This window comes from Erpetoichthys calabaricus, chromosome 1 (genome assembly GCF_900747795.2).
Source record: "Erpetoichthys calabaricus chromosome 1, fErpCal1.3, whole genome shotgun sequence".
Taxonomy (NCBI): domain Eukaryota; kingdom Metazoa; phylum Chordata; class Cladistia; order Polypteriformes; family Polypteridae; genus Erpetoichthys; species Erpetoichthys calabaricus.
Window position 1 is genome coordinate 208,179,506 of NC_041394.2, and position 15,203 is coordinate 208,194,708.

Here is a 15,203-nt window from a genome sequence, read left to right on the forward strand (position 1 = left end):
TTAAACAATTTGGTAAAATGTTTGTTCGAAATAAGAAAACATTGAGATGAGAAAAAACTACATATTTTCCTAAAATGAAAACAGTGAGGAGCAGCATATGGTAATGCTTTTCTTGACTGGTCTCTGATTTAGGAAAGTACAATTTATTTGGTATTTCTATATTTATGGGTGTGATGCTACTCTGCTTACACATTTCAAAGATCTGTCAATAGGCTAACTGATGCTTCACTGTTTTACGTGTGTACATCAATGTGGCCAATGACTTTCTGGTATCTCATTAAAAACTGATGGGTAGATGTTCCAAGAAAACGGTTGGAGGAATGTGTGCCTGTAACATTTAAGGCTAAACCAGAGTGTGTTAATCAAAACGTATTTTGCCATACATCATTTTTCAAATTAGAATTACCCTACCAACTGCATTGGTCTCTACAGAATAACTTGTATAATTACATTAAATATTAGTCCTTTAAAATGTTACTGGCTATGAGAAAACATCATTTGGATTAGCCACATTTTCTTAAATATGAAGTTAACATTTTCTCCATATCATACTATATATTCAGTCTGAAAATCAGCTTTAACTTACGTGTAAACTTTCAAAATTTGATCATCTTTACAGTCACCCGTTAAAAGATCAGCTATACTGATGACAGCACACCCAAATGGACGCCTGTACTGCACATTGTTGACATTCTTCTTTTCACCTGCTCCCATCCGTCCTGTCACACAAAGCAACAACATACAATATGCTTCTGTTATTGCTTATGAGAGGAGCCTAATCTATAAGTTGGTGACACTTTAGTTTAGGTACTGCAAAAATACATCTATGACTCATTTACTATTATGTAACAAGACCTTAACATACACTTTTTCAGATCTTCATAACATTTTCAGAGCATCAATAAAGTGTTTATTCATCTCTGCAATATGGCCGACTAATAAAACTTCACTTTGGAGTGAGCTGAGGGGGCTTAACTGAGACACATTTTTTTTAATATTACATATTTAGTAGAAGATATGTGAATCCTTCATATTAACAAGTAATTTTTCCATCATGTCAATATGCCATACTGCACAGAGGTGAATAACCCACCTACTGATGTTTAATAAGCATTATTAATACCAAAAGAAGCCTTTGTTAAGGTATTTTTACATACGAGTGAATGAGTAATTGGTGCATTTTTACAGAAGCTAAACTGAAGTGTTTCATTTTCTGTTAACATCAGAAGAAAAATATACCCATTTTTTGATCCATAATCTTTGGTGCTTACATCAGATTGAAAATTAAATGCATGCTGCAACCATTTTAATGAACTAAGGTTGGGGGAATAAGGCAGCAGTCATTTCAGATCTACAGTGAATATATAAAGCAAGGTTTTATCCTAACCTAACCAGCCACAGCAAATAACACTGTCAGTATATAGCAGAGGAAACATACAGTATGAGTGATCTACAATAATTTATCCTAAAATATGATAAGTGATTCCCAAACAAACTATTGTGCATTGCTTTGAATTTGTTTCTTAAATCTCCCTTGGGCTTTCAAGTGATCGGCGTTGTATATTTTAGAATAGTTCTTAAGTTCTTCCTCCTTATAATACTCAAGTGAGAGCAAGAAAATCGAGGTTTCTTTGCTTGCAGATGTCCAAGACAATTTTGTGTCTGTAATTGTTTCTAGTATTCCCAGTTTAGCCATCTTTATCAATTCATTCATTATATCATTGCATACCATAATAAGGCCTAAAAATATCAATTGGCTTATGGTGGTTCTTCAGCAGTTTAATGACTCTTAAAATTTTAGACTTTGTTTTGGCATCTCTCTTTAAACATTTCAAGGACTTCCCAGTGTTTTTCTTCGCATTTTAAGCCTTTTTAAGATTTTCTTTATTGTCTATTGGGCAACTACACATAAGTCAAAGATCAAAAGTATTTACATGTAACTTTACAGAGCTTTGCTCAGTGTAGAAAAATGAACATTTAATGCCTACAAGATCTACAGAGATTCCTCTAAACTATCATTTATCTTAAATAGCTAGTTCGATAGGGACTGGCTCCTGTCATACAGTACATATCTACCTTTCTGCCACATTACTCAAAATTAATAGTTCTGTTTACAGGAAATATAGTGGGATATTCTGTGAAATGTGAAATACCAAATAGCGAATAATAACAGAACATACATACCAAAATAATGATCTCTGTTACCTAAATAACATAATAAAACATTCAAAAACCTACTAAATTCAACTGAGAGTCAAGTGCAAGACATGAAAAAAACCCTAGACAGGATCAGAGTTCATCTTAAAAACATAAACTGAAACACTCACAAACTCTACAGGCTAATTTAGAATCAACCATTAGCGGAAAAGATTTTCCATTATTGAGGACAGTATAGGCTCATCCACATGCACATCCCTAATGTTATCCCTTAACTCCAACGTCTGGATAATACCGAAGAAGAAATAAAAAACATAATCCTCATACTGTAGTTCTACCAGCTATGTCCAGATAAGACAAATCCTTTTTTGTCCGATAGTTAAACTGCAGTTTTTCCAAGTGGTCTTTCACAAAAGGACTTACATACAGTAGTCTGGGACCAGTCTCTCTAAGGCCTGTATGATGCAGAACATAAGGGCCCCTGGTCTTTAGTCGTTAAGTGAAGAGCTGTCTGCCTTCTTTGGAAGTGGAACAATATTGTGAATTTCCCATTGGGATTAATAAAGTATCTATCTATCTATAGAATAATTTCTACAGCAGCAGTACTTTCTGAAGCCAGACACAGAAACTGAACAAGTAGCAAAAGATAACACAAAGTTGGTCAGCTCAGGCCTTAAGTACTCAAGGACAATCTCCATTTGGTTTCAAAGCTTTTCCTGTGTGTACCTTCCTCCGTTGTCTCCTCACTTGGCCATCAGTTATGGACAACCCAAACTAATGGTTAGAACTGGACTCATCATTGGCAATAACAGTCGAAGCAGTAGGAGTAAAACACGCACAGGGAGATATTAATGCAGTAGAGATGATGTGTGGGGACTGGCCATTAGAAGAAGGTGATGGTGGGAGGGAACATCTATTAAAAAATGGTTCAGTGTGTTAACTATATCCATATTCCCTTCCAGCACCGGACTCCTACACTGCAATTATGCCCAGACCATTACATATGTTTTCATGTTATTCAGAGTGAGAATCTTTTGTAATTGAGTTCTGTAAGCTTCCATCCTTTCACTTAGCTTTTATTCAGCACCCTCTGCATGACCTTCGGAGTTTCTTTATCACCAGAGTTTTGGGAGACCTAAATTCTTTAATAGCCGAAGGCTTGTTGTTTAAAAAGCTGAGAGGCTGTGCATTGCTTTTAAGGGCATAATAGTTCTGACACCTAAATGAATATATTTCCATCATGCAGTCAATTAATCTCTCGATATTATCTCCATGTGACTTACAAATCATTATCCAGTTTATCCTTTGTACACAGTCATTCAGAGCTATTTCAGCCTGCAGGATTCGCTTCTGTTCTTTCCAGGTGGCAACAGACTAGTTGGGAGTAACATGTGGAACATGACAGATACTGATGGAAGTTTGTCAATGTTTCTTCCAAAATTACCACATATTACTACTACTAAGTTGAAAAGATTCATTGTTCGAGTATTGGTGACTGAGTGAGTAATTTCTGTTTTTGAGTTCCCATTAACAAAAGGAGGAATATAAATATTAATTAGGATTGCATTAAACAGATCATATGAACAAATTTGAACAGCCAGTATTTTAATGCCTGGATTACATTTTTTTCCCACTCCATAGCTGGTCTGCTCATTTCTGATTAAATCTATTCACCCTTGAAAGTAATGTCAGGAATATCATGTTTATGCCAGCTCTCCACAATACAAAAAATACCACAGAACGTGCCATGACTCACTTATTTTTACCACCTCAGTCATTTGCATCCTTGTGTTGTTTGTTATGATGCTACAGAAGAGAACACCAATTTTAACTCACTCTGTCTTTCACCTCTCAACTCCTGCTTGCCTGATATACTGCCTTACCTCTGTACTAAGTTATTTAATTGTTACCAGCAGTCTCACTTTTCACAGACACAAACAATAGTATTTACTCTGTCTTCTTAAGAATTAATGGTACCTCCTTTACTTATTACAGCTGCTCTGACAGTCACATACTCTCTCTGTCTACATGTATACAAATATTTTACTGCTTTTATTTAAACACAGTCTTTTGGCAAATCACTGAAATTGCTCTAGTTTAAACACAGTGATCCATAACAATCATATAGCACATCTTATATGCATTGCAGTTTTACTGTGAAGACCCTCACATTGTCTTTGTTTTTATAGTAGTGTGTTTCTGTTTATAGTTGTTCAATAAACAGGCACATTATCGGGATGAACCTGTGGCCATACTACCAAGAGGACCTCAATTTCCAAGCAGTGACCAGGACTGTGCAAGGGGCTGGCGGGAAGAATTCTTGATCAGTGCACACTTTAAAGGGAATCGGTGTTCAGAGAAAACAAATTGAAGCAAAGCTGCAGCAGTCTTTCATATTAAGCATCTACAGTAAGTGTGTATGTATATGTCATGAAATGTGACTGTTCTGAAGACAGCGTGCCTTTTGTGTGCAGAGTGTGTATCTGAGGATGAATGTTGCATACTTAAAGTGATAGCATATTTCATAATTATTTCTTGCATATTCTATATTAGCAGACTACAGTGGAGCTGTAAATGGACCCCCGCTGATAACCCTGGGGTACTTTACATAATACAGGAAGATAAGACAGGAAAATGCCAAATAGGTCGAAGGCATGATAAACAGACAGACAGACAGACAGACAGACAGACAGACAGACAGACAGACAGACAGACAGACAGACAGACAGACAGATAGATAGATAGATAGATAGATAGATAGATAGATAGATAGATAGATAGATAGATAGATAGATAGATAGATAGATATGCTTATAAATGTGCCAAAAAAATATAATTCATTTCCTTGAGGAAATTTTGTCAATTACTGTTTTAAGAAGGCACCATTATGGCTTCAAATTATTGTGCTCTGCTGTATACATTGTTCAGACTGGTAGCATTATTTTTAGTACCAATTTGTGATAAGGCATTTAAGCACAACACAGTTATTTTTAGAATTTAGACTAAACAAATTATAATTCTCTAGACATGTATGTGGGTATGGAATTTAGGATCCTATATTTGGCTGCATTAAGTGTGAAGAAAGTGGGCAGCTGCAAAACAATGGCATTTTAAAAATCACCAACCTTTATTATCTACATTTAAGTAGTTTCACCATCAGAAAGCTACAACAAAATTGAAAAAACAAACTGTATTTTTGATTACTACAGTACATCTGAGGAAGAAGAAATGTATTTACCTATTCTTATAATATGCACAGTGATATATACATCCTTACGAAGATCATTGTTTCCTAAATCCTACAATACATAACAAAAAATAAACATTTTATAGTAATGGATACAATATAACATACAAAAATAAAAAAAGAGAGCTTTAAATGTAAAAAGCATTAAACCATAATTCACATTATAAAGATTTATTATTATACATCATTAGTACATCATTACTACTTCGGTATAAGCACATAAACATTGGCAGCATTTCTTAAAGTGTTAAAGCTGAAGTAGTAACTGCTTAAACTATTTGTCTTTGATGTGTCATTCAAAATACTATCAAAGTTTATGAAATATTACATTAATTTGATAAAAAGACACTACATAATGAGCATACTGAACATGTCTTTAATGTGCTGGGAGAGGGGATATGGTGAAACAATGAAATTACCTCACAAGGCATAAAATATAATGTTTCAGAAGATTATAAGATAAAGTGTTTTGAAATTACAATTTTAATAATGCAAAGAATATTCTGTCATTTGCAAATCACAAACAAGACGTTTATAATACTTCTTTAATTAATAGAACAAAGAAAAGAGAAGTATTTTCCCACTTTTTTCACTTGATATATCAGAAGAAATATTAAATCAGAAGAAGTGTTTACATGAACTGATAATATAGAATTAGAAAACAAACTAAAAGGTACATTAATTTTAAAAGCAGTGATTCATAGGTATATTTACTAAGAACACACATGTGGTTATACTACTTACAACAAAAAGAGTTGTTTGTCTTTCTGTCTTCTCTGGAGATTTTGGTAGACCGTTCTTATTTAACCTCACAAAAAATCTTTCACTGAAAAATAAACAAAATATTTTTGTTATTTTATTATTATTTTATGACTCTGTATATTTTAATGTATTTGTTATTTAGCACAGAAATACATTTCTTACTAACTCATATACGAAATATAGGGAAAGTATTGTAATCGTCCAAAGATTCAATGTCAAGATTTTGATGAATCTTGACGTTTTAGACCTCCCTCAGTCTGAAAATACAATTTTTGGAATTGTGTCTGTGTGTCTGTCTGTCTGTGTGTGTGTGTGTGCGCGTGTGTATAACATGATAATTTTCAACCAAATTTTGCATACAAGTATTAGGTACAAAACGTTGATTTCTATCAATATTTGGGCTATTTCCGTTAACTGGAAGTGGTACTTTACCTTCATGCAGCTGCAGAGTCCGATTTATTCAACTTTACTTTTATAACAATTGTTCGATATATTATTCATTTTATTTGATTTGTTGTTGATGGTTCTTTAATGTACATAATACAAAAATATAATCATTGTTTTGCAGTTTACTCCTCAAATATCCATCCCCATATCTGAGTATACGAGAAAGTCTAGGGGAGACCACTCCCAATTTTTTAGGTAGTGCCAAGAATTGGAAGTTAGGAGTAAACAGTATCTCAAATTGCTATATATTTAAATTCTATCCCATATTAATGACATTTTATTTTAAATAGAAGAACCACATCATAAAAACAGTGCAAACAAGAACTATGAGAATGGCATTCAAAACACAACTATTTCCCCACACTTAACTCCAAATTCATAAACTTGTTGTTCCTTGAAATTCAGCATCAGAGCTAACTGTACCCCCAGATGACCCAGGCCAAGATTATTAGTTGAATGTTGTTTTAACCAAGCATTTACTTTTAGTACTAAAAAAGTCATTTGCTATACCTTTTAGAAAATAATGTGGTTTACATGGATTAGGGCTCCCAGCTGTGGATGAGGTAAAAGTGTACAACATATCTGTGTGTAGAATTCTCAAATATGCACATTTTTGAAAAGTACAAACAATTTTGATTTTATTATTCATTCATGTATCTCTGACTATTTCCTTTTACAGTACTAGGGGGCTTTGATCCCGGCTTGCTTCGCTTGCCAAACTCCAACCCAAATCGGCCTGTACTTGGGGACTGAACGCACCCCAAGGAGATGCGGTCGCTCCTCCGAAACCCACTCTTAAAACAGTGATACAATGGGAAACAAACAGTTTTTTTTTTTACCTTCTCTTTGCTTGATCAGCTGCTGCCATGCCGCATGATCTGCATCTCGTGTGGCACACTTCTGTCATATCACCTATGTTCATATATTTGATCTCTTTTCGCTTTTACCTTTTTAGCAATATTGCACGGAATTTTGATTCCGTGTTTGGAGTTACATCGTGACAACGCAACATATAACTGCCCGTGAGTGAATATCACTTCTTTCTCTCTACAAGAAATGAGGCTGACAATGGAATTCACACAAATGAGAAATGATTTCTCTCGCGGGATTTGACTTTCACCAAACAACAAATCTTTTAATTCTCGCGGATATGCCTCTTCATTGGGAAGATACGCTACTTTTTTTTTCCCCTGATGGCAACACGAAGAATATGAATTTAAATCCGAACAATATAGTCCATCTCTTTTGGCTGTTCTACTCAACAAGTAATAATTTCCGTTTGTTTGTGCTAATGCAATCTTTACTATCCTTTTTTTGAGACTTTCAAATTTTCGTTCTTCCATTATCTCTAACCTGCTCTGCATGTGTACCGCACCAACATTTTTGAATTCTTTACGACATTCTACTTTCTCATCTACTCTTTGTTTTATTTTCGGCCCCGGGAGTGGTTAAATCTCTTGGCACAAAAACTCGTCTTGTGGGACGTGAAAGTGTCTCTCTGAGAAAATCACGTCTTGTCTCCTTCCAACCTTCCAAGATTTTTTTTTATAACAGAGAGACAAGGTTGCAAGGAGCTGAAGTCCAATATAGCAGAATCGGCAGAAAGGCACCCCAAACAGAACCAGACCATCACAAGACAATCTTGTTAGTTTGTCTTGCATACTCTCACACTGTATCACTTTAGAATTAGTAATTAACTAAACATGGCCTTTTTGTGGATGCGGGAAGAAACTAGACTAAACTGGGTAAATTTACACAGGGAGGGAAAGAAACAGTGAATTTACTGCCTTCCAGGGTACATGATAAAATTAAACAGATAAAATAGCTTACTAATACTATAAAAATGGCAGCAGAAAATATATATCCCATGTCTTCATATGGGCGGGTTCTATGAAGTTATATTCAGGACTTTAAAGCTGACCAGGAAATTCTTCAGAAATGTTTGATTATTTTCACTTGCCTAATGGTATGCCTGACCTCTGTAAATCTTGTCTATTTATTTCTTACATTCAAAACATGTAAAAGTATTTAATCAATGCATTTATTTTTATTTTTACCTAAATGATACAGTTTCCATTCTGCATCTCATCTTACCCTGTTCTTCAAACCCAACTCTGACACTCAAGATGTTAGTATTTTTATCAAGTTAAAGCGTAACATAAAATATAACATTCTCCAGCCTCCTTAATCCAATTCAGCGTCACAGGAGGGTCATTCAAGCCAACACCCAGACTCACACCCACACTTACAGAAGGGGTCAATTTGGAATGTCTAATACTCCTAACCTGTATGTTTTTAGAGATGATCTGAAAAAAAAAATCAGAGCACACAGAAATAAACCCTTATAGATATGAGAAGGAACTCCACACATACAATGACCAGTTGCAGAATTTGAACCCAGGATGCTCAGCACTACAATGCTCTGCCGCTACCCCCTTTTTTAAATATATACTATATAGGTATATGCAGTTTGAAGCCACATTAGCAGACCATACTGTAAATAAAAATTCAATGAAAGTGTGCTGAAGAAGTTGTCTTTTTCTATTGGTGAAGGGAGAAGGAGGGAGAATAAAGAGCATACCAATTAATTACTGAACTGATGCATGTATGCATTCTTTTTTTGGTGAAATGTATCTTGCGAATGCAATTAGGTACATTATATATGTGGTTGTTTACTGGAGACAAGTGCTGAAAATAAATTCTATTGTCTTTGTGACATGTGGCAATAAACAACTAAACTAAAATGTGCAACCTTAAAACTTTAGAATGATTATATGTGTAATGAGCACGTCTACTGTATGCATAAAAAAAGAGTTTCAGCATAATATGAAGAATTTCTGAATTCACCAGGAAGATAATTTAGAATACAAATATCTGCATTTACATCACAGTCATTATACAGTATACTAAAAATATTTATATTAAAAACATTTACTTGATACTAAACTATAATAAAACTAAAAGTGAGTAAGGCGAAAATAAAAATCATTTGGCATAATAGATTTTTTGTTCAATGTAGGCAGTTAAAAGAGGCAATTAATTAAGTCAAGCGAATGCAAGTCTGTCTAGACAAGAGACTCTGAATAAATTCAACGTAAAATACAGAGCATGGTTATAAGGGAGTCCAGATTTAGCAAATTCAGACACCTGAATCCAGAGTAACGGGAAGGAACTGAAAAATTTAAAGATTAACAAAGAGCTCTAGTCATTATAGTTTAGTAATTAACAATGGAATAAGGTAACAAAGTAAAACTGCAATAAATTAATGTCAGCGGAGTTATATTTTATTATAATAATAATGCACAGAACAAAAAGCCTTTCATGAACGCAAGTCATGTTGAGAGATGTTCATTTCTCCAGTATAGAATCAACCACCCATATTAAAGAATGGGTTGAAAAACTTCCATTATATACACCAGTTTAACAGGCATTATGGCCCAGTAAGGGAGATGACACATAAAGCCCTATGCCACAGGCCATCTCCACAGCAGATTCAATGTGTGGCACTAAACAAGTCACTTAACCCAATGGTGGTTCACTATCAAGTATATTCTAGCAAGAACATTGTTCAGTATAAAATGCTCAGATGTAAAATTCAAATTAAGCAGTGCCACTTAAATTAAGCTTTGTGCATTTAACAGAACGTTTGTTTTCAATTAAAATATTCACTAAATAGTTTGTAAATTAAATTAGATGGGATGCTGCCACTTCATATTATATATTTTTTAAATTTATAAACGGCGCACTCAGGCTCTGAGCAGGCATAGGTACATGCTGTAGCATGGACATGTGGTCCTGCATTGGTGATGGGGGAATTAGTGGAGCCTGCATTCACATGCAAACGTGTGCAGCTCAGCCAATTTTCTTATTAGGGTGTGTGATTAAGCACCTATGTTCACTGAAGTATACAAAGAGCCTGAGTAGGACTAAAAGGGATGGATTCAAATAGAGAAAAGTATAACTAGTAATTCCAAAAAAGATTGAAGGAGAGTTCCTGAAAGAGAACAAGGAAGGTCCGGAGGTTAATTGGATAGTAAAGAGAAACTGATTGGCAGAATTGTCGCAAAGCTGGTGTGATAGTGTAGAGGTAGGTGGGCAGGAAGTGCCCACGAGCAGAGTGACCTTTGGCTAAGCACCCAAGGACTAGCAGCAACCAAGCACTCAGAGTGGAGTCTCACTGAAGGCCGAGGGATGGTGGCGGGAGGAAAGAGCAGGGCTCGCAAGGTTCCTTGCTGAAAGCCATGATATGGTGGTTGGAACACAAGCTCAATTTTCTGAGATGACTGAGCTTGCCAGTGGAGAGCATGAGCAGAGGAGATAGCAGATGTCAGAGAGAAGAACAGAAGCTCAAACTGATCTAAATAATCAGTGATTGTAACAGTGAGACTGACAGTGATTTTAACCCCGTTTATTCATTGGATTATGTGACTTTTAACCTTGCCAATGGCAATGAACTTTATTATGGATTATTTATTTACTTATGAAGATTCTGCACTGCACTTTATTTGATTTTGGAACGCATTATTAATATAAAGCACTATGCAATTGTTGCACCAACCCTTGCTTGTTTTGGTGTCCTCACTGCCCAGTGCATCTTGGATTATGTCTATGAATTCCCTGGGTTCAAGGGGTGTAACCCAGGCAACACATCCATCTTCCAAACCTTTTTATCCTTAAAGGATTGCAAGGATTGCTGGAGCCTAACCTAGTAATTAACAGGCAGCAACAATCCCTGGACAGGTTGCCAGTCCATCAAAGGGTGAACATGCACACACCTACATACATAAACACCTGGGCCTATTTAGCATCACCGATCGAACTAAGCTGCAATTCTTTGGACTGTGAGAGAAAACCCGAGCATTCAAAGGAAACACACATGTACATGAAGAGAACATGAAAACTCCACGTGGGGAGCACCATAGACATGAATCTTAGTCTCCTTGTTGCAAGGTACCAGCACTACTACTGCACCACCATGCCGTATCCCTAAAATCTTTCTAATTAACAACACATTTAGCTAAATTCAAACTCTGCATTAGACATGAACAAAACACAAGACACATACCAAAATCCTGATAGATAGATAGATAGATAGATAGATAGATAGATAGATAGATAGATAGATAGATAGATAGATAGATAGATAGATAGATAGATAGATAGATAGATAGATAGATAGATAGATAGATAGATAGATAGATAGATAGATAGATAATTATTTATTGTCATTATGCATACACATAACGAAATGTTTTGTTGGTAGGACTCAGCTTCAGGGCAGAATACTTAAATACACAATACACTATAAATAATAAAATAAACATAACAATTATAAAAGACAGTAGCAATAAAACATCATCAAGTCCAGACTTTCCTGAGGTAGTACGCCTGCAGAGACCAGTGATCTGTGTGCGTGGGTCTGCAGGGGAGGAATACGAGTGTGTGTGTTTGATTACGTGGGAAAGTGCGTGTGCATGTCTACAGGGGGGCAGGTGAGGGGTAGATGTAGATGTATGTGTATGTATCAGCAGGGGCAAACGGACTTCACAGCTCTGGGGAAAAAGCAGTCTTTCAGTCTGCTAGTACGTGTTTTTATGATTCTGTACCGCTTTTCCGAAGGCAATGGTACAAACAGTCCATTTCCCAAATGGGTGAGATCCGCAGCTATACATTTGGTCCTCTTCTGCACCCTTCCAGCATATACAGAGTCCAGGTCTAGGAGAGGACTTCCCACGATCCCCTGTGCTGTTCTCACTACCCGTGCCAAATCCTTCCTGTCCTGTGCAGTGCAGCTGCCGTACCACACTGTCATACTGTGACAGAGAATGCTTTCTATAGCGGATCTGTAGAAGTTTGTGAGCAGCCGAGAGCATATACAATAACGAGCACATTAGAGCCATTTACCTTTTTTCTTTTTTATTCCTCTGTTATTCATGCTGCTCCATCTAACAATGTATATTTATAGACTAAATATATGATATACTAAAGGCTTATGCTCCTAAAATTATTAGGTATATAGATTTTTCCGTATGTTGCGTGTACAAGCACTTCAATTGCGAGGGCAGCACTAGGTCTAAGAAAGATTTCATTTAAATATAAAATAAGGGAATAAATGATGTGAAAGCTTTACAGAGAGAACCTGCACCATACAAAGAGTTGATCCAAAATTAACAGTGACCTATGATTCACTAAGGCCATTTAAACAAGAAACTAGAGCATAGGAGTGAGAACAGAGAAATAGAGAACTAACTCAGGCACTTCTAGGGGATTAATAGGCCTACCATATTAGGTAAAATTTAAATAACAACATTCAACAATAAACTGTATGAGGATGTATTAGGCAAATAAATACATTGTAGAATAAATACTGTTCATATAACACATATCTTGCAGTGACTTCATAGGTGTGGCCCGTTTATACCATAGACAGTAAATCAGGGATGGAGAGGTGAACAGAACTATTCTTGTGTAATAGGAGAGGTGTGTGAAGGCAAGAACAATGATTAAAGTAACAGCAGGATTTAAAGAGTACTATTTTTAATATGTCCATTTTCTGAAACACATACACAATATACTGCAACACACTATATACTGCAATTCACACAAACACACACACATTATATACTGAGATTGTATCTTATACACTACATACTGAAAGCAAGTACAATATATATTTATAAGTGTCCAAGTTAGGCCATCACTATTTTTTACTTATCCTATCATCAAGTACCTGAATTACTCCAATTCATGAATTATTTGTCACATTCAATTAATTAATCATTCTCCCTCATCATTTTTGACATTTTGTCTCATACATAATATACACATACATTTAATAGTGAACTTTGATTGAATTGACCATAACAGATTTATATTATGCTTACAGTTCACCAAGTGCTGCCAAGTACTTAATATCTTACAAATTTAAGAGGCTGTGAATTTGTGTGTACTGTGCTACAGTGTTTTGTTTTGGAGTGACACTTAGGTGCAGTGAAGTATGTACAAGTGCCTAACTCTTACTCAAACTGTGTCGTAATGTTCTACTGAAAAAATCAGCACATTTATCGTCTCTTCTATATGGATCCCCAAATGGACTTGTCGGACCAAAGCCCAGGAACCCAAAGTCATAAAAATTAAACCAACTTTACGTCTAGTTGTTTTTTCGAATTACCATATAGAGTGAAGTGATTAAAAACATGGACTTTGACGACATTGCTAATGAATTTACAAGGAGAAAAGCAAACCAGATTCCTCTGATAAAGTAGGACAATGGATTTATGAATTATTATTCTATATGTCTTCTCTAGTTGCGTTTTGTCCCGTATTTAGACCTGACGATAAGGTTTGGCCTTTATCTGTTGCTTGAGTTAGGATATTAAACAAGAGATAATGTTGATGGCTATAATGTTATTTTTCATAGCTCAGGTACGCCTCACTGCTAGTGTAGCACTGATTGTTTCAAGCATAGCTTGTGAGTGTCAGCAAAATCCAACATCATTCATTTTCCTTTCTTAGTGAGGACAATCTCAGTTTGAGCAAACTAGTGATTTTGCTTGTGGGAAAGGAAGGCAGTTAAAAGATGATCACATTGTTTTCAACTTCATGTTATTGTAGGCCATGTTATCATTATGTTTTATTGTGTTTGTCTTTTATTAATGCATGCAAAAACTGTGCATAAGCTATTGTGTTCCCCCCACCCCGATAATGCAAGCTAATCCCAATGCAGATTATTGTTGTGGAAATTATGCAGTAAGTTCTCTCTATTCAACTAGTATAATGAAGTTGTTAGACTACGTCTGATGTCCTGGAATTTCAAACAAACATGTTTGAATAATGCAATTTTATCTAACGTGTCAGTAGGTTGGTTCTAGCTGGTAGCAGGTGTTGATAGTGGGATCCCAAATGTTTTGTCTGACTCGGAAGCCCATGTTCCTGCTCCTACTAATACATAAGAACATGTTCATCATTATTTTATAGATTTGTTACATTTAGTCAACTGTAATTTACCTATATTCTATTGTTTTGGTTTAAATCCAATTGATCCAGTTTCTTAATCACCACCTTTTCCTTTGGGGGATTGTTTGAGCCTGTGTTGATTAGCAGTACAAGGTACAAAACAAGAACTGACTTATAAATTCCTTACACCATGTTAATTTAACTGAACTATACTCCCTGACAGCATTCAACATGCAGGAAATTCATTTCAGTATACAGTCACTGTATTCCATTGTGCAATGCAAGCCATGACTTTGTAGAGAAAGGGTTTATTTATAAAGTATATACATTAAACTATAACATGTATCATTTTAGTATATAGTGTGTGCATTTCAGTCTACAATGAAAGCATTTCAATATAAACTGTTTATGTACTGTATATAGTTTATGCATTTTAATATTGAGTAATTGTACAACGTAAGAACGATTAATGTCTCAAACAGCGCCTCTTAGAAACAGATTCTGCCTCAAAATAGTTCCCCTTCATACTTTAAACAACCAGGAATCTATCTGTGTGCAGCCTGGGGCACCTTAAGAAACACAGATTATAATCTCCAGTTATAGAAATATTAAGTAAATGTTCCCATTTTACTGG

General features: G+C 35.4%; 1 protein-coding gene across 1 annotated transcript in view; it reads right to left on the minus strand.

Annotated features, from left to right (window-relative positions):
* LOC114658995 (dedicator of cytokinesis protein 4) overlaps positions 1-15,203 on the minus strand; it is a 432,716-nt gene that overhangs the window by 191,725 nt on the left and 225,788 nt on the right. Inside the window, 3 exon segments of the mRNA XM_051928746.1 lie at positions 587-719; positions 5,396-5,456; positions 6,149-6,230. Coding sequence (XP_051784706.1) covers positions 587-719; positions 5,396-5,456; positions 6,149-6,230 — 276 coding nt within the window.